General features: G+C 43.9%; 1 protein-coding gene across 7 annotated transcripts in view; it reads right to left on the reverse strand.

Moving 5' to 3' along the window:
* LOC120516185 overlaps nucleotides 1-26,719 on the reverse strand; it is a 49,990-nt gene that overhangs the window by 12,765 nt on the left and 10,506 nt on the right. For all 7 annotated transcript variants that reach the window (XM_039737682.1, XM_039737675.1, XM_039737677.1 and 4 more), the window contains 8 exons: nucleotides 25,731-25,911; nucleotides 20,065-20,133; nucleotides 16,322-16,346; nucleotides 15,645-15,722; nucleotides 7,134-7,270; nucleotides 2,505-2,621; nucleotides 1,209-1,266; nucleotides 641-718 (listed from right to left, as the gene is read on the reverse strand). In XM_039737682.1, the coding sequence (XP_039593616.1) occupies nucleotides 641-718; nucleotides 1,209-1,266; nucleotides 2,505-2,621; nucleotides 7,134-7,270; nucleotides 15,645-15,722; nucleotides 16,322-16,346; nucleotides 20,065-20,133; nucleotides 25,731-25,892 (724 nt within the window). In that variant the 5' untranslated portion in view covers nucleotides 25,893-25,911. The remainder of the gene's footprint in view (nucleotides 1-640; nucleotides 719-1,208; nucleotides 1,267-2,504; nucleotides 2,622-7,133; nucleotides 7,271-15,644; nucleotides 15,723-16,321; nucleotides 16,347-20,064; nucleotides 20,134-25,730; nucleotides 25,912-26,719) is intronic.

Raw genomic sequence — 26,719 nt, forward strand, 5'->3', positions numbered from 1 at the left:
ACCTGTCTGTCTCTTACCTCCATTATCTACTCAGCACAGATTTACTCTTTGTGCTGCCCTAATCGAGAGACTCAGAGAGAAGATCCTCTGTGGCCTTCAACTACAGAGGCGCTGGGGTCTCCAAATCGGCCACTAGTCCGCATTAAACAACAATTTCATAGTAAAAATGTAACACTTAAAAAAAAAATAGGAAAAAAAAATACCTGCAGGTAATAAAATGAGCACAAATGCATAAACAGATGTCAATTCTTGAAATGTCTTATGTGATTGTATCTCTGGTACTGTGAGTGTTGTTTGTAAAGTTACCACACTAAAACACACACACACAGACAGACCGACAGACAGACAGACAGACACCTTATCACACCATATACTGTATGTACGTCAAGGCCACGTATTACTACTCGGGAGGTCAGCTCTGTCTGCTCTTTCTGGGTTAACATTAATATGCCGTTGCTGAAATCAATACAAACATGAAAACCCCTCCCAGCATTCATCATCGCATCTCCCCAGCAGTCCCAGTGCTGCTACTGCAGAGCAGACCACAAAAGACCCCAGAGAGGAAGCTGCCAGATACCCTGCCGGAGGTTCAAGGAGCAAATCGGACGAGCTGCCTAGACGTGTACAGTGACAGACTAACCTGGAGGATGTGCGTCGGCAGAACTCCCACTGGGCTTCCCGTTGACCACCGGCGTTCCATTTTTGAGCAGCAGTTCAGCTGTGTGTGAAAAGAAGAGACACGATTGTGCGGTGAGCGACTTATTTCTGTACACACGGCCTGTGTGTCCTTCTGCATAAAGCCGACAGTCTCAGATAAAGTAAACGTCCGTCTGGCGTGAGGGTCACTTGAGCCAGCAGACCTCATGTAGCTTAAGGAGGCCGATTGGCACTTCAGGGCACACAAAGCAGGGCTGGGCAGTTTAACATTTCAAAGACCCGCTACACCAGCGGAGCTAACGGCAAAGGTAAGTAAGACCCCCACCATTTCTGGCAAATGACATTACGTCTCAGGATAAGCAGTGTTAGTGGCATCCACCTGCCAAAGTACCCAGGGGGCCTTCCGTTTCCTGATTATTTCTCATTTTCAAAGTATAAACAAGTTATAACTAAACTGAATGGTCTAATTTTACTCAAACAGCTTTCATTAAAAAAGTCAAAACCCGCACTTTTAAACTACGTGGAGTCACTTGAACAGACGCGCTTCTTACCAATTTCATAATTTGGTCTCTTTACTTCATGATATTCAGACGCTATGATGAATCTCATCTGTTCAAGAAAAAGATGTCAGATATCAGTTTAAACACTGGGGGTCCATTTTACAAAGAATTACATTTGTCTTTCCAGTTATTCATTTTAATTCTCAAATAAAACACGGAATGTGACAGAAAGGCACAGGTTTGCCAAAACAAATGCAGCAAAGGCAAGATTATTGAAAAAGTCAAACAATCGTCCTTCTACCCACACAGTGGTCTCCCAATCTGGTGAGATGCTTGTGAAGGTCAAGGACGATGGGCGCCAGCCACACGCTGACAGTCCTCGGCAGCTGATCACAGAGCCACTCAGGTGCTCGGCCTCTTTGTCTCATGACTGGTCTTGAGTCGCCTGAAGAGGCCAAAGCGCCTCACAGGAAACCCACAGAAATACGAGAAGACAATCAAAGAGATGACGAAGAAGCCCAGACTCGGGACCCTTGAGGCAGTCGGTCTAAACGCTGCCCTGACATGCCATCTGTATCTCAGTGAGAGTAACGACATACGGTTGCTGTTTTATGAAACCGCTCAGCCTGTCACTACACATCTTGGGGCTTAGGTGTTGACAAGATGCCCCATTAACTTTCTGCCATGATAGTGACTGGCACATATGTTTGCTTTGGTATCCGTTAGCTAGTTAGTGTTCACAAAGACAAGGGAGTTCTTCTTTGACACACTGGAAGCACTTTAAAAAAGACCACCTGACTACTGAACACGGGGTCCTGCATCTTTTAAATGGGGGGAGTTGTGGTACCCCGGAATACACGCCAGCTCTTACATATGCTGGCAATGATTAGACAGATGTGGTGCCTCAGTGCCTTGGTAGTCGCTGGCTCTAGCAGGATGGGCAGGCATTGGAACTGAAGAGTAAGAGTTACGGGGTCCGCTTTCATTGTGCTGAAATGTTCTCCAGAAGCTTTAGGGGTTAGGGAGACCTACCTGGGTCTGCGTAGCAGAGGATGTGTTGCTACCATGACCCTCACCAAGAAAAGCATGAAGAAGATGATGAAAGAGAAGAAAATGGGGGCACGGTGGAGAAGAGCTGACTGCATCATCCCCTGGGCCAAATTCCCATAAATCACAACACTTTCTGGAGGCTTTTGGTATCACAACATACATTGGTATCGTTTCAGTAATATCTTACCTACAGAAACTAAATGGTCAACAGAATGTAACATGTTCTCAAAATATCTTGATGCTCTTCGGCTTTTCTTCAACAGTTTTATTAAAATGAATATAAAACACACACATTACCTGAATGCCACTGTGCCCATCCAAGGTCTCAATAGTCCGCGCCGTTTCTTTCAAGTAGGCTTCAAGGCTTTTAGTAACCTGATTAGCAGTTGGATCCATGAGGGGGTAAGCCTTCTTCTAAAAGATACAAGACAAGAAAGAAGGATCTCTAGGCCAAGGGGGCAGCGTGAAGGCCTGCTACTATCACCTAGTGCCAGTGGTATGGCAAACCTCACTGAAACCTAAAACCCGCACTCATCTTACTGAAGCTGCTTGTTGTAAGAAACAGCCTGACCTGGCATCAGTGCCAGGCTGGCAGGAGACTCACTCACTTTTCAAAGTATAGCATTAAAACAATTTTTAAGATAAAATCTCATAACCACCACGTCATGACTAATGGCAAGCAAACATGAATAACCACAGCAATAAAGATGTCAGTCGGCAAAACTATAGGGTGGTCCAGATCTAATTATGCAATTTTCATTAAGCTATAACTTATTAAGTTTATTACATAGAAAATCACCTGAAAAATCCCGGACCATCAAGAAGAGTGTGAACGGACAACAAGAAGAATCGTCTTCATGCCGAACTGGAATCGTCTCCGCATAAATCAGAGTCATCCTGATGATCTGGATCTGCAGAATTAGATCAGGACCACCCTGTACTGCAGGCTTAGTTATGGAGTCAAAGGGGCTGTGAGGTGCCATTCAAAGAAGCAACTTTCATTCTAATTTCTTTTCAACTACGTGCCTGTTGAAAGTTTGTGCTAGCGGTAAGTGACGTTAGTATGGAGCAGGGCCCGACTGTCGTCAACCGGCTGGCTAATTATCTTCTGAACTGGATTTATTTAATTATGGGGTTAATAAAAGTGCAACTTGGTGATGGATGACTTGTCATTAGATAAATTGATATTGATAAAGTGAAATAAATGTGTTATTTGGTCATTCTGGGGCCCTTTATCTAATACTAGCAAAATACCCACGCTTCACAGCGGAGGAGTAGCGTGTTAAACACATCATCAAACACATCATCAAACACATTTAACCATTAGTCAAATATAACACAAGTAAACACAAAATGCAGTTTTTAAATGATGGTTTTTATTATTTAGTTATGACCGTTACGCGTACAATTTCGAAATGAAACTTGCCCAACTTTTGTAAGGAAGTTGTAAGGAATGAGCTGCCAAATGTCAGCCTTCCACCTACACAGGAAGTTGGAGAATTAGTGATGAGTCAGTGAGTGAGTGAGTTTTATTAGTATAGATTAGATTTTGAACGAAGATCTAGAAACATGATAAAAAGGGCACCCTAAATGGTACAAAACTACACAGCCTGGTGCAAAACCTGTACAGCCTACAGGAGCTCCACCCACAGAGCTCCGCCTACAGCACACACAGAGCTCCGCCCACAGCGCTCCACCCTCAGAGCACACAGAGCTCCGCCCACAGCGCTCCACCCTCCGAGCACACAGGAGCTCCTTTCCTCCATGGAGTGAAACAGATGGACAGTTTGTTGACTTCAGTCCTATTTTGGATTAATAACGTTTATCTAATCTAATCTAGTAATGCTGCTGTTCAAATGAAAGCCGAGACACTTTTTGTTAACACTACTGCTCCATGGAATGTTCATTAGATCAGTCTGGATAAGAACAGGCCATTCAGCCCAACAAAGCTTACAAGTGCCATCTATTTAATTCATCTAAAACAACATCAATTGGAGTTCTGAAGGTCTCTGAAGGTTGGTTGGTTACTCCAAGTGTCTGTGGTTCTCTGTGTTTCTGTGAAATTTGCCATTAATCGGTTTCCAAGGGTGACCCCGTGTTCTTTTTGGACTCACTGCCTTCATACTTTTAAACACTTCATCTCTGTGAAGGCTCAGCTCTTTTAATCTTTCAACCCTCATAACTCATCCCCTGTAGCCCCCAGTCGCTCTTCTCTGGACCCTGTCTAGTGCTGCTATGTCTTTATGGAGACTCAAACTGCACCCAGGACTCCAGCTGAGGCCTCACCAGTGTGTTATAAAGCAGAATCTCCTGCGACTTGTACTGCACACGTCAAGGCGCTACATAACCTCCACCTGAACACTGTTGGGCAGTTCATTATGACATCTACATGAACACCCGGTAAGCGTTACACAGTCAAATGAACAATGTCCTTCTCCAGCCACAAGGAAAGGCCAGGGATTTCACGCTAAGGAACTTCCTTTTTTGATTCTGCGGACGTGTTGGGGAGTCTGCTGTGCTTTTCAATAAGAAGATCACCATTAAAAGGGCTAACATCACGAGGCCTTGCTTACTTGCTCCCCTAATTTCGTTGCTCCTTCCATTTTTACCATCACTGCAAGTCATTTGTGTTCCTTCACCACTAAGAGATCTTCTAACACTCAATATCAGCAGTCGTTTTACTTCTGTCCTCTTCACGCAGGCGTTCAGTTCATTTCTCCGCATTCTAATTATTGTGAATCAGTCACTGTGGAACTGCAATAGTTAAAGCACTACTGAAAAACACAAATAAAAAGGCCTATTTGTCATCCTACTTTCTTGGCAAAATTACTGAGACAGAAGGAACAAATTGGCTGAATGATTCCCTAAATTGGCACAATATTACTTCATAACGGGGTCGGGCTTCAGACCTTAAGAGTATTTGGACGCGCTCTTGAAGGTCCTCCGAGTAAATAAAGACTGAGGTGGCCTTCTGGTCTTCGTCCTTCTTCATCTCAGTGTGGCCTCTGATGCTCCTGATCAGGTCTTCTAGACTTGACATCTGTCGTAGAGAAAACCTCTTCAGAATCAACACGCCGAGATTCTGGGTAGGCAGGCAGTCAGAACTGACTTTACTGCAGAGCACAAAGAGCCATCTCGGATGAATGAAGTTGGCCCCTGGCTTTGGGCGAGCCTCTTATTTATTACAAGTCTCATCTGCTTTACACATTATCTCATAAAAATCGCTTCGGCTCATAGGACGTACGTGCCACCTGAAGGTGACCGTCGCCCAATCGACTCGCCATTAATTCTCACATTCCAAAAAAAAAAAAAATTGGTGGCCTTAAAGTTACTCAGTGCTCACCATTAAGTTGGCATCAGGAGGACCACCCAATTAAAAATCACTTGTTGTGCACCTCAACACAACAAATCGCAGGCAGCTGTGCCGTTAAGCAATGGCGCACAGCCTCTCGTTATCTCTGAGCTGTTAAGAATGGAAGCCGGCGGCCTTGAGCCAACAGGCATCTGCTCAAAGAAGGCCTTAATAATCAAAGGTTAAACTTTTGTACGCTGAAGTGCAATGTGCTTTGCTTTAACTTGAGTGCCTAAGTAGCGATTGATAAGCCTGGAAATATAAATTGAAATGCCATCTAAAATGTTTAGATAGTGCTAACGTGAACGTTTGCTTAGTTTTCTTAAAGCGAAAGGCCTGAAAGTTTAGTTAGTCTTCTTTCAGTCAGAAGCCTCAGCAGCTGTGTTCCCAAAGCAAACGTCTGTTTAGTGCCCTCAGAGAACACAACGTCCTTGACGCACTGAGGAATAAAACAGAACATTCGAAAGGACGGGCAGGGCCCTCGTGCCAATGAACGCTTTTAAAAGGTAACGGCTCAAAAACTATTAAGAAAGCACACTGACCCTCAGCCGAAATTCTCAACAGATCCTTCACTCAAATAGCCACCTGTACCGGCTGGAGTCCTTCAGCACTGTAGGTCATCCTGCTCTTCCTCAAAGTGAGAGCACCACTGAAAGTTATTACTTTGTCCATGTCAAGTTTCAGGGTCAAAGTGAGAGAATTCTGTAAAAACCGTCCACCGTCACCCATCAAGGTCTGGTCCTCTAGAAGTACACAGCAGTTCTTAAAGAGCCGCTGTGACTTTGCTGTCAAGATAACCAGGAGAGCACATTCTCCTCCATCACGACTAAAACACAGACACACATGAAGAAACCCTGCAGGAGAGACTCGGCATCAACAGGGACAAAGCAGGAGGCCGGGCACCAGTCCATCAGACAAGACCCTCACATCACTGCCTGCTGGCCTGTTCAGAATTCCCACATAAACAGACATACGCATCATCCAGACAGCGGTGCTCCACACACTCCAAAGGAATACTCCACTACTGGCTGTGAAAACAAAAATGTGTGACTGACACTAGTGACGGCGCTAACGGAAGAGCACGCGACCCCCGGACGAACGCGGAGGAGCACGCGACCCCCGGACGAACGCGGAGGAGCACGCGACCCCCGGACGAACGCTGAGGAGCACGCGACCCGGACGAACGCGAGGAGCACGCCACCCGGACTAACGCGAGGAGCACGCGACCGGACGAACGCGAGGAGCACGCGACCCGGACTAACGCGAGGAGCACGCGACCCCGGACGAACGCGAGGAGCACGCACCCCGGACGAACGCGGAGGAGCACGCGACCCCCGGACGAACGCGGAGGAGCACGCGACCCCCGGACGAACGCGGAGGAGCACGCGGAGGAGCACGCGACCCCCGGATGAACATCCAGCAGGTACATTTTTTCCAAATTGCTGCCAATGTGAGGTTAGCACAAGTAGAAAAGGAAAAGAGGGCAACTTGAATTTAAAATATTGACTGTGCCACTCAAAACAAACATTCAGTTGCTGGGACTTTATAGCAACTTTGCTAATCACATCACTTACCACATAATTGTATCGATGCTTCCAACTGATTACGTGAAAAATAAAATCTGCTCGGGATATGAAGCGGCACAAGGTGCAGAAATACTGAGGAGAGAGGGAAGGGGTCTTGCAGACAAACTCCACCACAAAGTTCAGCCCTGCAGATAAACAGACAGACAGACAGAAATTCATTCAATTCAAATGTTTTCCATCTTCCAAGTAAAATCTGAATATTAGAGCTCACTGGTGATAAAATGTCTTCTCTTGGCTCCTCGCTAATCAAGGCCAGGACTGGCAGTGGCGCTTCACTGATGCCACTGGAGACTCTTTAACGTTTGCCTCTCTGGACTTTACCACGAATCGACTGAACTTGCGTCTCGCTCGCTCTGCCACTTTAAACTCAAACCTACCCGGCATCTGTTTACTTGTGAAGCACTCCATCTTCTGTCTCAGAATAAAGAATCCCTTTGCCTTACAAGGACATTCCTGGCAGCCAAATAAAAAGGTAACAGTCCCCCTAATTAATAGCAGTGAATGTTCCCTGGTTGTGTCCCTTTGATTGATCTGCGCCGCTCAGCAGACAGAAGCAGGGGGACCAGAGGATGGCGGTGGTGGCGGCACATTAATGGCTTTACCTTTCAGCACAGAGAGCGCCACAACCGGGCCGTTTCTAAGGATGGCAGGCACCGCACACATTTGTCACGGCCTCTTCTCAAACTGTGACAAAGCAGGTACAAGAATCATGGACCCGTACAAAGTGTCACTGCCCACTACTTATTCACTAAGGGCTTTTTGGCATCACCCCACCTAAGCTACATACCCAAAAATAAATGGCTTTTGTATATTTTGCAATAAGTGAGCTGCAAATGGCTGAAGAGTAGCAAGTACAATACTTCACATTTTTAAAAGAAAGTATTTATGTCATTAAAACAATCTTTGTTTATACGAATATCAACTAAATAAAACACAAAATTGGTACTTTAGGGATTCTCTCTCTAAAAAAAGTACAAAGTAAAGGCATTTTAGGATCCACGACCCTGGAATTTGTTGTCTTTGGTGCCAAGTTTAAATAGATGGCATATCCCTAACATTTTAAAGTCAAACTGTCTGACAGGGCACAATCTGTCTCCTTCTGGAAACTTTTAGTTTACTGCACCTGAACAATCACTCAAAAAAGTACTGCAGTTTATATAATATATACATATAAATAAATATAATTTAGATGGGTGCAAAATTAGCTTAAATACAGTAAACAAAGGGTTATGAGAAAATGAACATCTGATGATGATGAGGATTAAATGGTGTCCAGCAGGGGTCATTCCTGGTTTGTCCCCAATTAGCACACCCGCTGTGAGCTCAGAAGCAAAGGCCGATAAGTGAGGAGCCCACAAACACATGGCAGTGCCAGGATGAACAGCAGGAGTGCACTGACTGTGGGCATCAACACTAGAATTACCAGAGCCTACAAAAAAAACTTGGAAATCAGGCCCACCTTAAATCCCTTCGCTCCCCTCCGTCAGCATCTTTTGTCTTGTAAATGTCCCTGAGCAGCAAGCAGCCTGATATCCCATTCCCCCACCGCCTCAGAATGGGCACAAAGTTCTCCCAGCTCGTGTCTTGATTATCTGGGAGTGAAGTGCTGGAGTTTTAGAGTGGAAATAATAGATCGTTATTTGGAAGACATGCATTTAATGTCTGTTCCGTTTCTACAATAATCTGTCTAAACCCATTGTTAAAACAGAAACGTTTTTCATATTTTAGTAATTAAAGACAAATTGTTGGCTTAAACTATAGAATGTGTGAAGCCTGAAGTCCAAAGATCAAATAAACACTTTCACAAAAGGTTCAAGGACGATACAGCTTCCGTGGCATAGCGGTAAGATTTGCTGACTTGTAATCCTCAGTTCAATCCTCACTGCCTCCTATATTTACCGTTTTCAGTAGAGCGCTGCTCTTACTGTTAATATTATACAATAAACACATACATTTGATTTGCATCTGTAACAGGCCGTGTACATCTATAGCACAGTAGAACCTCGGTGCACAAGCATAATTCATTCCTAAACTCTGGTCGTAAACCAATTTGGTCGTGAACCGAAGCAATTTCCCCCCATAGGATTGTATGTAAATACAATTAATCCATTCCAGACCATAAAAAAAATATATATTTACATACAGTTTGTAAGTTTTTAAGCACAAATATAGTTAATTAAACCATAGAATGCACAGCGTAATAGTAAACTAAATGTAAAACCATTAAATAACACTGAGAAAACCTTGAACAACAGAGAAAACTAACACTGCAATAGTTCGTGCTATAGCGCTACCAACAGCTGGCTAAAAGCACTTTTTTAAATGAGTTTTAAGCACAGGGGAAAAACAATGAGCATTTGAAAAAATCCGTAATTTAATAAACCACCAAGAAAAATAACATTGCAACAATGGACGCTACGAACCGATCACTGGAAACAGAAGTGAAAACAAAATCAAGCCCAGTGCCTTCCTTAACTGCCTTCCTACCTTAATGTGTCCAGCTGTGTCTCTCTTGCGCTGCCTGTGTGTGTGTGTGTGTGTGTGTGTGTGTGTGTGTGTGTGTGTGTGTGTGTGTCGTCTGTCTGCCTGCCGCTCTCTTGCTCGCTGCTCAGGAAATGCGCAGGGAAAGACTGAACATGTACACCGAAAGGGAAACTGGTTTGTGTGTTCGTATACCGAGTGTGTGGTCGTGAACCGAGGCTAAAGTTTGGCAAACTTTTTGGTCGGAAACCGAGTTGTACGTGTACCAGGACGTTCGTGAACTGAGGTTCCACTGTACAATGAGGTTATCAGAAATAAACTTGAAGCACTAGGATTGAAAGTTAAGACAGAAGTAAAAAAACTTAGGCATAACTGTTGACTGTAATCTGAATTTTAAATCGCATATTCATCAGACCACTAGGACAGCATTTTTTCACTTAAGAAACATAAGTAAAGTTAGACCTCTTATATCATTGAAAGATGCTGAGAAATTAGTTCACGCGTTTGTTTTCAGTCGACTAGATTACTGTAACACACTCCTCTCAGGACTACCAAAAAAGACATCAATCAGTGACAACGAGTGCAGAATGCAGCTGCTAGAATCCTAACTAGGAAAAGAAAATCCGAGCACATTTCTCCAGTTTTGATGTCACTACACTGGTTACCTGTGTCTTTCAGGATTGACTTTAAAATTCTGCTTATGGTTTATAAAGCCTTAAATAATCTGCTCCATCTTATATATCTGAATGTCTGACACCTTATATTCCAAATCGTAACCTCAGATCCTCAAATGAGTGTCTCCTTAGAATTCCAAAAGCTAAACTTAAAAGAAGTGGTGAGGCGGGCAGGCGGCCTTCTGCTGCTATGCACCTAAAATCTGGACTAGCCTGCCAATAGGAATTCACCAGGCTGATACGGTAGAGCAGTTTAAAACACCGCTGAAAACACATGACTGTAACATGGCCTTCTCATAACTTCACTTTAACTTAATCCTGATACTCTGTATGTTCAATTCTTCATAATAACTATTCATGGTGGCTCTAAAATCCATACTGACCCCAACTCTCTCTTCTGTTTCTTTTTCCAGTTTCTTTGAGTTGGTGGCCTGCGCCACCTCCACCTACTCAAACCTTCATGATGCTCCAACAATGATGGACTGAAAGGCAGAAGTCTACGTGACCATCATCATCAAGTCCTTCCATGAGAAACCTAAATACAAAGAGGACTGTTTGACTTATGTTAGGTAGATTGCCCAGAGGGGACTGGTCAAGCGGTCTCTTGGTCTGGAATCCCTGCAGATTTTATTTTTTTTCTCCGGCCTCTGGAGTTTTTTTTTTGTTTTTTCTGTCCACCCTGGCCAATGGACCTTACTTATTCTATGTTAATTAATGTTGACTTATTTTTTATTGTGTCTTCTATTTTTCTATTCTTCATTTTGTAAAGCACGTTGAGCTACATTTTTTTGTATGAAAATGTGCTATATAAATAAATGTTGTTGTTGTTGTAAAAGTTACCTTTTTTTCACTTTTATTCTCTCAGTCACGATCACGATACATACTACCGCCATCCCACCCCTTAAGGTCCCCCCCCAGGTCTGACGCTGTTAGCTTTTACATGAAACTGGGAACAACTGGAGATGCGAGTTTTGAGGCAATGGAGGTGGACATTCTCTGATCTGGAGGGATAAAAGCTGAGACACAAACGCTGGTGAATCTGCCTTCCCTCTTCGCATCTCACCGTCACTTGAATCTTGGTATTCAGTTTTACTGAGTGTTCCTGCTCACACTGAATTAGTACGCACCCTATGGTCCATGATGTCAAAGCCACTGACTAAAAACAGAGACATAGTTATATATGATATTTGGAATAACTCATTTTATGACCTGTACGGTACCAATCAGAAAACATTGTGGCATTGATGCTACATTATTCACATTATTCATATTCATTTGCATAACATCTTGGGGTTGTAATCACTGACCGCGTGTTTTTTTTTTTTTCTCCATGTTGCTGTATGGTGGTGTTTCTTTTGTACTGCAGAGGAAAAATAGTACAGAGAGGTCAGTTCAGTGGCGTACGTAATCATCAGATTCAAATGTTAACGGTTCACACACATGCAAGGACCGTCCTTCGCACATTACGACATGTGTACCTGTTTGTCTCTATACTGTGGTTTCTATTACACACCTTAAAGAGACAAATATATGTGACATTTTGAAGAAATCATTTTATGACCTGAATAGTACCAATCAGAAAACAGCGTCGCACTAATGCAATATTATTTGAAAGCAAACATCGTCAGATCAGGTGTGAATGTACGACATTTCTAAGAGCTTAGCTTTTTTCAGTTTCATTCTCTCAGTCACCTTCATGCTCTCCTTTGCCCCCCTTCTGATCTGACCCTAAATAACAGCGCCGTTATAAATTCATTTTCAAATAATACTGCACTAGTGCAACGCTGTTTTCTGATTGGTATTATTCAGGTTATAAAATGGTTTCTTCAAAATGTCACATATATTGTCTCGAACTTATTTTTGCCTGGTGCTGCGCTGACATCGTGCACCAGAAGGTGTGAGCTTATTCAGTGCGGCAGGAGCACGTGGGTGGCCGGTTGGTTGCGCAATAACACGCTTGACCTGGCGGCGATCAACACACACGTACTGTACAAGGCACGTGTGTGGGCCGCTGGGAAAAGAAGAGTGTTCATGGCTCACTTTGCAGAGGAGCTGTGTCGTCGCTTCTTACAAGAAGAGGAGATGGAGAAAGCAAAAGAGGATGCAACATCAATGAGCTTCTGTTCCAAGACCGCCGCTCTCCTCAGCCCCTTCAGTGTAATAGTAAGACAGCACAGAGAGAAGTGTGCGCATTGCAACAGCTACACATGTCGGAAACGTAGAAAGGACGGTCCTTGGGTGTGTGAGAACTGTTAACATTTAAATCTGATGATTGCCTATTGCGCGGAACTGACCTCTCCATACTATTGTCTTCTGCATGTCCTGGAGTACAATAGAAGCGGCACCATACGTGACAGAGTGAATAAAAGTAAAAAAAAAAGCTCTAAAAGTCCTATAAATTTACGGTGGCTGTTACACACACAAATCAAATGTATGTTTTACATCGCATAAGTATGTATTGATGGGTGAACACTTCCTGAAAGTGGAGGTGGGTTTGAGGATACGACTGTAAGTGAATGAAAAGATGGAACTTTGGAGAGAGCAACATACAATTGTCCATCACTGAAAACTGGAGGACCACCACCGCGCCCCACCTCCCAGAGCGAGGGACGGGGCTGGACGGCGGCCCTCTAAGAATTTGGACGCCTACCAATCAGGGGTCGCGTAACTATTTAGCAGTAGGGAGTCTCGCTCGTTATCGGAATTAACCAGACAAATCGCTCCACCAACTAAGAACGGCCATGCACCACCACCCACAGAATCGAGATAAAGCTATCAATCTGTCAATCCTCTGTGTCCGGGCCGGGTGAGGTTTCCCGTGTTGAGTCAAATTAAGCTGCAGGCTCCACTCCTGGTGGTGCCCTTCCATCAATTCCTTTAAGTTTCAACTTTGCAACCATACTCCCCCCAGAACCCACAGACTTTGGTTTCCCGGTTGGCTGCCCGGCGGGTCATGGGAATAACGCCGGCGGATTGCCAGTTGGCATCGTTTATGGTCGGAACCACGATGGTATCTGATCGTATCCCATGGTCGGTCTTGCGTGCCATGGTTGGCCACTTAGTGAATTATTGGTGGGCGGTGCTCTGTCTTGCATGCATCTTGCTTGCCATGGACTTGGTGAATCTATACTAATAAAAGGCAAAGCCCTCACTGACTGACTGACTGACTGACTCACTGACTCGTCACTAATTCTCCAACTTCCCGTGTAGGTGGAAGGCTGAAATTTGGCAGGCTTATTCCTTACAGCTTACTTACAAAAGTTAAGCAGGTTTCATTTCGAAATTCTACGCGTAACGGTCATAACTGAATCTTAGTTACGTACATATATATGGCCATAGCCTGCAGCTCGGTCACCGTGTGAGGCGGAGTTCCGGCCCTCATCGTCACGCCTCCCACGTAGTTGGCTGCCTGCCCATATAAGGCCGTCTGTCAGCAGCAATCCAATAGACACGCTGCCGCTACGAGGTGTTTGTCATGCCTAAGACAAATACGATATTCGCGAGATACAAGTTTAGTGAGAAGACGCAGGGTATCAACAAGACTTTTGATCACTTGGTAACGGAGTTAAAATTGCTGGTGAAGGACTGTGCTTATGCAAACGAAGATGAGATAGTCAGGGATAGACTAGTGTTTGGCACAAACTCAGCAAAAGTGCAAGAGAAACTTAAGTGCCGGGTCTGAGCTAACATTAAATAAAGCCGTGGACATCGCAAGATCGCACGAGATAGCACAAGCACAGCTGAGAACTTTCAATGCATGTACTCCGAGGGGCTCACGTGAAATGACTGTGAACGCAGTACGCAGACAACAAGCAAGACCCCCAAAGAGCGCTGAACAAAAAACGCATTACACAATTGAGACGGCAGCAATAGAATATGAAGTGACTGACGCATACAAGCAGATTCATAAGTGCAGCTACTGCGGAAACAAAGCACACGGTGGAAAAAGTCAACGTCCAGCTAAAGGAAGACAGTGCAAAAAATGTGGTAAACTGAACCACTTCGCTAAAGTTTGCAGGACTAGGAAAGGTAAATTCGTGCATGCAGTGTGTGATGTCTCAGATAAAGAGGAAGACGAGCTGCTTATTGATACAGTAAGAAAGGAACAACCCTCTGACGCTGAACAAGACTTTGAGGACATATCAATTGGAAAGCAAGGTGTAAAGTTTAAATTACGTTCATAGACACGCTGCCGCTAAATATTCACAGGCAAATCCACAAGTTAATACCGGGAATGCCTGTTAAACATCTTAGATTCACGAGTAGCGATTTGGGTAGTGAACACTTTGATGAATGAAACCTGTTATCTTTACAACAATTGACAAACACGGAATGTAACTTGAACACAACACGTCCTCCAAATACGAACCTGACTGAAAGAAATCATGAGAATCAAATCCTTGATGCCAGCAACACTCATAACAGTCACAAAACAATGACAATCAGGTTATGTTATTTTTAAAATGTTTCCTTTTCTTTTTCAGAACTTCTTTAACAAACTACTTCTCTGCTGCAAAGCGCGGGTATTTTGATATATATATTATATATATATATATATATATATATATATATATATATATATATATATATATATATATATATATATATATATATATAGATATAGATATATAGATATATAGATATATAGATATATAGATATATAGATATATAGATAAGAGCATCTCACTACTCTGAATGGTAAATTTGCTGGGGAGCCGGTTTTGAACTCACGACCTCCGGATTATAAGTCAGCAGTTTTTTGTGAAAGTGTTTATTTGATATTTGGCCACCAGCCTTCCCACATTATACATTTCATGTCTACATTAGTTATTTATTACTAAAACATGAAAACCGTTTCCGTTTTACGATGCGTTTACATAGACTGTTGTGGACAAAGAACACACATCAATTTATTTCGCCTTATAATTCTGGATAGCTCACTCCCAGATAGTCAATCATGGCAGGAACTGGGAGAACTTCTTGCCTGTTCTGTGGTATAGCAGGCTGCTTGCTGCTTGTGCTGATGGACACATTTACAATACAAGAGACGCTCATGGAGAGGTGCAAATTGATTTAAGTTGAGCCGGATTTATGAGTTTTTTCATTGACTCTGGTAATTCTAGTGTTAAAACACATCATCAAACCCAGGATCGATTCTGGCAGTAACTGTCGGGATTTGAACCAACATCCTACCAGATCCCAAGCCTCAGAGCCGCCACTCTGCTTAGGCAACATGCACATGGGATGCACTTTATCCTCGTACATGCTCTTGGATTTCCAAACGACAGTGAAATGTTGGGCATTTTGCCACCTTGGCCACACATACAGAGCAAAACAGACCTACCAATGACAGGCTCACGACGACTGGGGTTCTTCGCATAGTCATACAGGGGGCACAGACTGTCCACATTTTGTTCTCCACCTGAACACAAAAAACAAGTAGAGAAAAGGGCACTGAGAATTGAAAAAAAAAAAAAAAATCAGCACAACTTCAATCTTCAAATCATTTTTTCCTGTTTTCCGAAGGATCAGCACTGTGCTGAGCCTCTAAACTCCAATGCAAACACATGGATCGATGAACTTGAAGATGAATGAACATTAGCTAATCTTGGGCCTGCTCCAATAATGTCGGGCACATACAGTATTAACGAGGTGTCAGCAGGTTACACCTCAGCTCCTCTTTTGCTTGCCATTCTTTGCCTTGCCCAGGGGTCTCCTCCTAGTTTGAGGAGCACCACTGCCTGCTGGCCTGTTCTTCTCAGGACTTGAACTCACATCTTGAGATGACTGGACGCCCGTGGCCACCTGTGCAGTTAAACTACGTAGTGCAGGCCCTCTCTGTCTCGCTACACTCTTCTCTCCCGCTGCACACAGCTTTTCTCTTTTATTCTCCTCATTCTAATAACATATTTTCTTGTTTCTCCCGTGTGAATAAGAAGTCCATGTCTTATGGTAACCACTGTAGAATCATTAGAAACACCTTAGCATACTGTACAGATGTGTCCACATTGCCATACTTACTCCCAACAGCTCGCCTTTCCATCCTCTGGGACATAAGATGGCAAACAGTTTGACCGAGAAAACAAAAAGGCACATTAGTATTACAAAAGCAAACTGAAAAAACTACCAAATAAACTTCATTTTAAAACGTGTTAACAATAATAAGAATAATAATAATTGGGGAGATGCTCCACTCTATTCTGTGACCTGAAATTGTGCATCAGTTAACATGTGTCTTAACTTTTACTAACATTTTCAGCAGACGTTGGTCAGGTGCCTGACTGCCTTTGCAAGTCCTTGTGGTCCTAGAGCCATATTTCTCAATGTGAACTCCCTTGTGGCAGCCCACTTAAAGACCACCAAGTGAGTTGAGCTGCTGCGAGATGTGTACTTCAGGCCGGCCATGAAAGTGAGTCAAGCACAGCAGCAGGATGAGATGCCGCACTTCAGACTCTGCTTGTGCTCGCTTTAACACGCAAGTTAAGAGTAAGCAGCTACTTGACACAATTTGAACTTTACTATGCGATTAAGTGATACAACTACAGGCGTCTGTGCAAACTAGCTTGGCAGTGTCGGTCCTAAAGAAGATGAACTAAAACAAAGTTTGGGAATCGCTCAACACAATAAGGAAATATGTTGATGATAGCAGGCCATTCAGCCCAGCACAGCTCATCGTTCAGAAGTCACTCACAGCTTCCAAATATCGTGCAGATGAAAATCCCCAAGACACTGAAATATAGAAGCGGTTTTGAAATACTGAGGCTACTGAGACCTTCTGCATTGATTTAGCAGGTTTGACTGCTGCTATGCACGGCTCACCGGCTCTTCATTCTGTCCTCTATTCAGATTTCTGTCAACTCAAAGTGTCGCAAGAAGCATAACCAGAACCAACAAAAGGCCGAGCACAGGACCTCCGTCCTCGAGTCTTGGGTTACAACGACCCAGACGAACGAGAGGAGACCACTCGGCCCATCTGCTGCTCGTTTGTGTAGCTAACAGCGCGGCCAGATACGTCAAAGTCTGTGAAGGCTCCGGCTGCACCCCCAATATCTCTGGAGTTGGTTTCAGACAACAAACATTAGGGTCTCAAGATGCCAGCCTAGTAAAGATTCCAAGGATTAGTAAAACGTTTAGCTACAGGGCTCCAAAGCTGTGGACTGATCTGCCTGCATATTTAAGAGATGCCCCTTCAGTCTCAAGCTGAAGACTCACTACTTTGATGATGATGATGATGATGATAACAATATATTTGATTTTTATAGAGCCTTCCCCCTGGCAAAGCTTGACTAGACCTGCTAAACAGTTTGCATCCCAGTTTGATTGTCACTTGAATAAAATAAATGCAATATGAACTGCTACTGATCCCCTACTTCTCCTGTCTGTGCCCTGCTGTGGCACTTGATGCCAATGCTCCATGCCCAAGCGGTTTTCCTGCTCAAAGAAAGACACCAGAGATACTGGGAGCCTTGAAATCAACAAATGGGAAGAGTGAATCGTCAGATTAGTTGGCCTAGCAGAGCCTCTTACTGCACAATCAGCGGGTGCCGGTCAGTTGGCCAGGGTCGCCAGGGCTTTATTTTCTTAGTAAATAACGGCGAATCGAGTTGTGGAAGAAAACAAGCCACAATATGGGAATTTAGCAAAAGGAGGTCTTTAACAGTATTAATGCTAATCCAGAACTTTCCGTGAACGTCCCGAATACTCCATTAAAGCACTCTGCACAGCTTATAAAATCGGTTTTCTTTTGCTATTGCTTTTGCTATGACAGTTTATAGATTTACTTGTGTACTTTCACTTTTATTTATTTAAATATATCTTTAAGAAACTGTTCTTAGAGCTTTTGTTAAACAGGTTGTAAGGGAAGTTCAAACACGATAATATGACACCACTTAGACTTCAAATGACTTAAAGCCGCTCATGAGCCTGGAGGACAGAAGTCCATCCTGCCATGACAAGGCAGAAGCAGCAGCTCTGGACTTATCAGCTGGACTGGTGACGAGAACACCCAAGAAAAAGCCACCTGTCCCACGATTGTGTCCTGCCTGGCACCCGATGCTGCAGAAAAGGCTCTGTGACCCTAAATGGGATTACAAGGACTGGAGAATGTTGAGTAGCGTTAATCTGATAAAAGCAAAGGGACGGACTGACCCTGACGCCTGGTACACGCTGTGACTGAGCAGATCAGAGACATTCTGTCTGAACTCCAAAGCGTCTCCTGCTTCCTGGTACTTTACTTTGAATACAAGATCATACCAGCAGTATGGATCACGTCAAGCGCGACTCCGACTCGGAATTCAGGGTAAATACGTTGAAACCCAAGTAAAGCCTGAATAACTCTAGTGGATGGCAAAACAAAACACCGCAAAAAAAACAAAGGCAGAATATTTCAAAGCTTTCGTCCACTTTGTGGTAACTCCAAGGTAACACATCAATATTCATGAGTGGGGCGGAGCCTCCAACAAAAAACAACAGCAAACGGAAAGCAGTAAAGGCAGCTGTGGAATGAACTGAAACTAAAGCACTGCTGGACCCGAGCACCAGTGACGGCGAAGTGACCTGGACATCAAACGTTAACGTGGAGAGTGAACCCGAGGTGCGATACGACACTGCCGGCCAAACCATCGCCATATGCCCGGTGAATTTGGTCACGTGAAGCTTCACTGTGCTGCACCAGTGGCTGCTCGACTTAAAGGCAAAATAAGGACGAGGCAGATGTTAACCCTCCAAACACTTCACAATGCAGTGTCAGGGGAAATGTGGCGTGCGTTGTAGTAACTTCTAATAATGTAATGGGCACGTCCATCAGGTAGGCCAGGTGTGGACATTCTACTCTCGTGCACAAGAACCAAAAATGATTTAAAAAGCGCTCAAAGAAACACACTTCAAACATCCCGACTGCGACGTCACACGAAGGACGAGCACTAAATTCGCAGGTAGACACGTGACAGTTTGGTATTTACGGGACACTTCTGTCACAAATAAACATGTCGTCTTGTTTAAAAAAAATTTATTACTTTTATTTCATTTTTCTTTTAAACATAACGCTAAGAAGGTCAAGGGTGGGAAGTGGCAAAAACAAACAAACAAATAAGTAACTCCAAATGTGGCTAACACTGGTGTTCACATTCTGCCTTTCCCACATACACACACAAACAAATGGGAGACTTGCGCAGGTCCAGAGATGGCACCCCTTACATCTCTAGAGCACGCGCCTCGTTTTCAGTTTATCTACTTGGCGTCACATTTCAGTCACTTGTCAAACTCCAAAAGTGAGCTCTTCATGAAGTTAGTTTGAAACCGAAGCCACAAGAAGCAGCTATGGAGGATGGCACGGAGCGGCACGGCACGGCAGAATGCAAACAGCTGGCCTCCCTCGAACTTTGGACTACTGTAACACGGCACTAAATAATTTAACACGACAATTAATATGACATCATTCCTGGCCCTTCTGATAGTCAGGAATATATTCTTGTGTTTGGCAAAAACTGAAAGTTTACCCAGAAATCAAACCTGAGCAGAACATGAAGCGCAGTGATTTTCTGGCCTGGCCCGTCCCGTCCCGGGGTCTCAGCTCCCTAACCCTTTCGAGATTTTCAGTCTCAACTTTAAATGCCGTTTTACGTTTTTCCTCAGCCTGCAGCGCACCCCCAATTTGTGAATTTCACTACAGTGCGCAGTGTGTTCGGCCCTTTGTATTAACGCACTTATTGTAACTTTGACCTTTTATTTTTGATTGGTCTCAGCCGTTTACCAGCGACACTCACCTCTCGATGCGTGTTTCCCATTATATGCATCATCAGCTGGGACTCATGAAAACACGAAAGACTGCACAGCTGTAAAAAAGAGAAGACAGAAGAAGACTGTGTTACCCCCAAGGTATTCCTGCCATCTTCTTTGCTCTTTCGTTTCTATTCTGCCCTCCTTCAGGGTCCCAGCCTCTCTCTTTCTAGACTTTCTCCCATGTCAGTTTCTAAATATTTTGCATCCCAGGCTTTGCAAAGCATTCAGATGTTGGCAGAATGAAATGAATCCTCGCACACTTTAAATGCAATCTGCAACTCCATAAGTTGATGTTTCTTGCACTAACAGCCTCAAGTGTTTGACGTTTCCGTTTACCGCGTATCTCATAAATGCGCCGACCCGAACAGCGCACTGCTGTCTGCCACCCACCATATTCTGCTTCAAACACTGACTTGATTTAAGCTCTCCCTATAAAGAATCAGCTGAAATCCAAATTTACAGGAGTTCTCTGGAGGAAAGGCACTCACGATGGCACCATGGCACTTGGCCTTCAGGACTACTGGAATGCCTTATCATTGCACTCTTTCAATCATTGAGCTCCTTCTCTCCAATCAATATGCTGGCTTCCCATTAAATTGAGAGAACTGTCCTCGGATTTGCTTCCATTTATTCACACAACGTATACTTAAACAAGGACGACAAAGCAAAAGAAAGAAAAATGATTTTCCGACTGTGCCACGTCAGTCAGTCAGTCACACGGCCCCACTGTGAGCATTCAGCAATTTAGCTTTGGCACAGACAAATGACAGCAGTCTCCGCAGACCACCATTACAGACGACGCCATGTTCACTGCAAGTTATAACAGACGGTGGAGAGAATGACAGCAATTACTGAAAACCAACACGAGCAGCAGCGGCGGCCCTAACCCTAATCCTAACCCAACAAGGAATGAGGAAACAAATGTGGGGCACAGCTGAAAGACAGATCACTCCAGAGGTCTCGGGGGGCTTCATAGGCTCATCAGTACTTTATCTACCAAGCAGACCTGCAACTTCTCTAAGCTACTGACATCATCAGGCATCAAAAGGGAGAGTCAACTGTAATTAAAATTGAGAGCCCACCGCCCAATTAGAAAGCAGGGTATCAGACGAACGAACGCAGGGCTGCCGAGTTACACGGCAGTATATTCGTGGGCTGAGATGATCTCCACGAGGCTCGACTGGGCTCAGCATTTACACCAAGGATGTGAAAACCTCACTTCTCGTTCGAGACGTGCACGGAGGCCATCAACATTACCTTTTAGTGACCGGGGCACATTTTGGGACTGGCTGTTCCTTATCAAGTCCCTCTCGGTTTCCCTTTGTGGTGTCTTCTTGTCAAATGGCTCCAGCAGGTGACAGGGCTCTAAAGTGGAGGTGTCACTGCCAAGGTCAAGATGGTGTCGGATCTTAGTTATTACTCTACCAAATGTCGATAAACTGCACGATGCCTGAAGGTTTATTCTGCGGGAAATCGAAGCAGAGTTAAAGGACTGCTGCAGCCGTAACTCACCATTTCGTTTTTATTTGTTACTTTCTCGTGTTGTTTGTAGTGCTGGCTGAGAAAAATTTGAAATCATATCTTTTCATGGAGAGCAGAAACCACAAACTTTTTGAAACAATGAGCCCAGAGGTGCCAACACTGAACAGCAGTACATAATATCACAGCATCCGTGAAGTTACTCGTGTCGCATAATCCACATGTCAGGCATCCAGCCGAGTGCCCAAAACCCTTGTGCTTCTTGCTAAAATAAATATTGTTGATTAAATGTTTGTGGAAAAATGAGAGCAGCACACAAACGGGAAGCAAATGCAGACATTTCATTGATGTCAGGGCTCTTGACCAAACAATGAAGGGGCGGAGTTTCAATTTCACACCTCAATCCCATCTGAATACACTTCACTTCATGGACTCCTCGGATTTACAGCACCAATACTCTAGCAAAGAGCACACGTGATGAGCCTATGACTGGCTAGCTGACATATGGATTATGGGACACAAGCAGCAGGAGATTTGTTTCATTTTAAGGTTGTTTCTGACTACTTGTTGCTGATGCCCATTGTAATCAAAAAGTCTTCTTCATTCTGAGGCCAATAATGTCAGTCTGGCTACGATTTTTAACATTTCAATATCTGTCGGGATTTTTCTTTACTGGTTACTCCCACCATGTAAGCAAACCAGGACCTGAACATTTCCATTTGCTCCTGGTTTTACAATTGAATGCAGTGTAACTTGGTGTTGGTCATGCTGTGTAGCAGACACGGCTAGGAAACGCATGAAGGCAGGACTGAGAGACGTTACGAAGGGATGTGCAGAGCTGTAGTAACTACAGGGGAATAAAACAGATGAGCCACAGCAGGAAGTTATGGGTAACAGTAATGGAAGTTCAGTCAAGAAGTGAGGTGATGATTACTGAGCAGCAGTGTGGTGTCATGGCAAGAAAGAGCACCACAGATGGGATGTTTGCTCGGAGGATGATGATGGAGAAGGCCAGAAGGAGTTGCATTGTTTCTTTGTGGACCTGGAGAAAGAAAATGACATGGGGGCCTCGAGAGGAGCTGTGGTATTGGAAGTCGGGAGTGGCAGAGAAGTACGTAAGAGTGGTACAGGATATGTACGAGGAAAGTGTGACCATGGTGAGGTCTGCGGTAGGAGTGATGGACATCAGGGATCGGCTCTGAGCCCTTTCTTATTTGTAATAATACCAACAGATATTAGCAGTGCTGACTTTATGAACTTCTTCAATGAGAACATTAAAAATATAAAGACCGCAGATCTCAGCATCACAGTGCAAACCGCACACTAGCCTGGCAGACCCGGCCGCACGTGGCATTCAGCACTTTTGTGATTGTAATCCTGTAACTGAGCAGGAAGTCTTAACTTTAATTTCTAAAATGAAGCCCACTACTTGTTCCCTGATCCAGTGCCAACTAAACCAGTAAACAGTTCAATGAATGTCCTTGCAGTGCCCATTCTAACCATTATCAGTAATTCATTATTGCATGGCACAGTACCTGATGCGCTAAAAGTGTCCGTCACTAAATCATCACTTAAAAAGTCACACCTAGACCCACACATACTTAATAATTATAGGCCTATTTCAAATTGACCGTTTCTCCGATGTTGTCTTTAATTACAGTTATTAGTTAGGAGTGGATAGATGAGAACGACTTGTCTTTAAATACAGATAAGACAGAGATGTTAATTATTTGAGGGAGTGACGCTAATCACAACGATATTCTGTCATCATTTAGCTCAGCTGGAGTCTCCATTAATTTTACTGAATCAGCCCTCAATCTCAGCATTATCTTTGACTCTAGCAGGTCATTTAAAACACACATCACAAAGTTGTCCAAATCAGGTTTCTTCACCTTAAAACTGTTGGGAAATTAAGGCGCTTTCTAAATAAACAGAATTCTGAGAAATTAATTCACACATTTATCTCTAGTATGACTGACTACTGCAATGTGGTGTTCACTGGACGTTCAAACTGTTCTTTATTCAGCCTCCAGTTAATTCAAAATGCTGCTGCAAGAATCATTACAAGAACAAGAAAATACGAACACATAACTCCAGTTCTGAAATCCTTACACTGACGGCCAGTTAAGTTTAGGGCTGATTTTAAAATCCTCCTTTTAACATATAAAGCCTTAAATGGCGGAGGTCCGGCTTACTGGTCTGAACTTATCATGACTTACAAACGTGAGCGCACATTAAGATCTCAAGATTCCGGTCTGCTTATGACTCCAATGATTAATAAAATAACAGTGGGAGGTTGAGCTTTTAGTTACAGGACCCCCTAAACTGTGGAGTGGTCTTCCTGCTACTACAAGAGATGCCCCTTCAGTCTCAGCTTTTAAAACCCAGCTGAAGACTCACGACTTCAGTTTAGCACACCCTGACTAGAGCTGCTGATTAACTGTACAGACTGTCATTAACACTAAAACCGAAGTCACATGATAGATATAATTTGTTACTAACCTTCACCTATTCTGTTTCTCTTCTCGGTACTCAAATGTGCCACTTGGTCCCACGGCCCACCTGCCAAGTTGTTTTGTAAAGTCATCCCTGATGGAGGATCGCGGGAATCGTGGGGTAGAGGGGTCCTTTCATCGGACTGGCTGGCCCAGCGCTGGCGCAGCTATGGAAAGGCCAATGGGGGGGTAGCTTGATTGCCGAGGTCTCCAGGACTCTAAACATATCCAAATCATATTATGGGATATCACCTACTGTTAAATTCTGCTCTGCACTTGTAAAATTTGGATTTTTATACTGTATTGAGGATTTGTTCTGTTCTGTGTATTGTCTCCCTTTCATTTTGACACCCACTGCACGACCACCCTCCCTGGAAAAGGGTCTCTCTCTGAACTGCCTTTCCTGGGGTTTCTTCCATGGTTTCCCTAATAGGTTTTTTTTCTTTGGGAGTTTTTCCTTGGCTGGGGGTCTATCAAGAGACAGGGCCTGTTAAAGCCCATTGGGGCACTTCTTGTGTAATTTTGGGCTACACAAAAATAAACTGTATTGTATTGTATTGTATGGAGATTGACAGACGAGATTAGACAGGAGTCCCCGTGGACTGTGATGTTTGCTGATGACAATGTGATCTGTAGCGAGAGCAGGTTGAGGAGACACTGGAGAGGTGGAGATATGAGAGGAGAGGAATGAAGGTCAGTAGGACCACCACAACAGAATACATGTGTGTGAATGAGAGGAAGGTCAGTGGAGTGGTGAGGATGAGGGGAGTAGAGTTGATGAAGGTGGAGGAGTTTAAATACTTGGGATCAACAGTACAGAGTGATGGGGACTGTGGAAGAGAAGAGAAGAAGAAAGTGCAGGCAGGGTGGAGAAGAGTGTCAGGAGTGATTGGTGACAGACGGGTATCAGCAAGAGTGACAGGGAAGATCTACAGGACGGTAGTGAGACCAGCTGTGTTATATGGGCTGGAGACGGTGGCACAGGAGACAGAGCTGGAGGTGGCAGAGTTAAAGACGTTAAGATTTGCATTGGGTGTGACGATGATGGACAGGATTAGAAATGAGGACATTAGAGGGTCAGCTCAGGATGTACGGTTGAGAGACAAAGTCAGAGAAGCGAGATGGCGTTGTTTTGGACATGTGCAGAGGAGAGATGCTGGGGATATACTGAGAGAAGGGTGCTAAGGACAGAGCCGCCAAGAGGAACAGAGGAAGGCCTAAGAGAAGGACATGCAGGTGACGGGTGTGACAGAACAAGATGACAAGGACAGGAAGAGATGGAAGAAGATGATCTGCTGTGGCAACCCCCAACGGCAGGAGGCAAAAAAATAAGACGAGTATTGAAATCAAAGGATCATCTCATTCTCATAGTAATTCCTGCTTCCTTAATTTGCAACCAAACAGAGAAATAGCACAGTTTTTATATCATACAGTGCAAGAGACACCATTTTAGATTGTCCTTCCTCTCGTTCTGGATTACTTGCTCCTGCCTTTCATGACCACAAACTTGCTCTGAACCTTCAGGAATCGTACCAAGAAATGTAAAGCACAAGTTACATCGTCACATTCTACAACATTCTTATTCATTTCACATGCTCTTCACGCTGATGATGCAGACGTAACCGCCCCGACATTCAGGCCCCCCCTTAAAAGGTCCAGTTGGCAACACAACATACCTCACAATAAAAAGACTGTGCAGACTTAGGCTTTGGCTTGGTCTGGGGTTTTTTCTCAGCATCTTCTGTCTTCTTCTTTGCAATTTCCTCCAGTAATTTATATCCCTCAGAAAAATTGTCTTCAATGCTATCTTTTGAAAAATCCTGAACTTCACGAGCCATATTGTATGGCTTGCTTAGTCTGCAAAAATCAGGAAACATGAAACCAATGAGCCTTATTTCAGTCCCATGAAAATGATAAACACTTCCTTCTATGAACTTAACATACTAAATAATAGGCAGCAAAAGAGCCCACCAAAACAGACAAATGAAATCTTTAGCAAACAATAAAACGGCATTCGCTTAGGTTTTCAAAACCTCTTTGGCTTTAGCTTTGAAGTTATAAGTCATTGGCGCCTGGAGAAGATGGGCTTTAAACTGATTGATGACACGGACAGCGAGGGTCCGTTGGAATAATTCTGCCATTCAGCACAACAAGGGTACCCAGTTGTAGACCCCTGACAGAACATTACCCATAACATGAAGTCGAGTGTCCCCACAGTCCTGCTGCCCACCACTTTCTTGGTCATTTATTTCAGTTATGTTTGATATGAAGAAAAACTTTCAACTATTTGTGTGAAACTGACACCGAGTCTTCACGTGTGTCCCACTTTTCCATTATTTTAAACAATTTTTTTTGCAAGAAAATTGAATGGACGGTGTGATCAGGAAGCTGGCCTCCTATTTGTGCATATCCAAGGTCAGTTCACCCATGTAGCCTCAGAAACAGCATTGATCACCCCAAAGTACTTACTGCTATCAACAGAAACGTAGCAACCGATGAGCGAGGGGAGACGGGTTCAGGGTGTCACGACACCTTCGCTCTTTGCCTGACTCTCCCAGCGACACAGATAGAGGACAGAAAGCCAAACAAAAACGTGACCAAGCAGCAGACGCGGCCATAAAGTTCACATTGAACACATTTGAAGGTTACAGAGGCTCGTCCCTCA

The sequence above is a fragment of the Polypterus senegalus genome, chromosome 15 (assembly GCF_016835505.1).
Source record: "Polypterus senegalus isolate Bchr_013 chromosome 15, ASM1683550v1, whole genome shotgun sequence".
In the NCBI taxonomy this organism is placed as follows: domain Eukaryota; kingdom Metazoa; phylum Chordata; class Cladistia; order Polypteriformes; family Polypteridae; genus Polypterus; species Polypterus senegalus.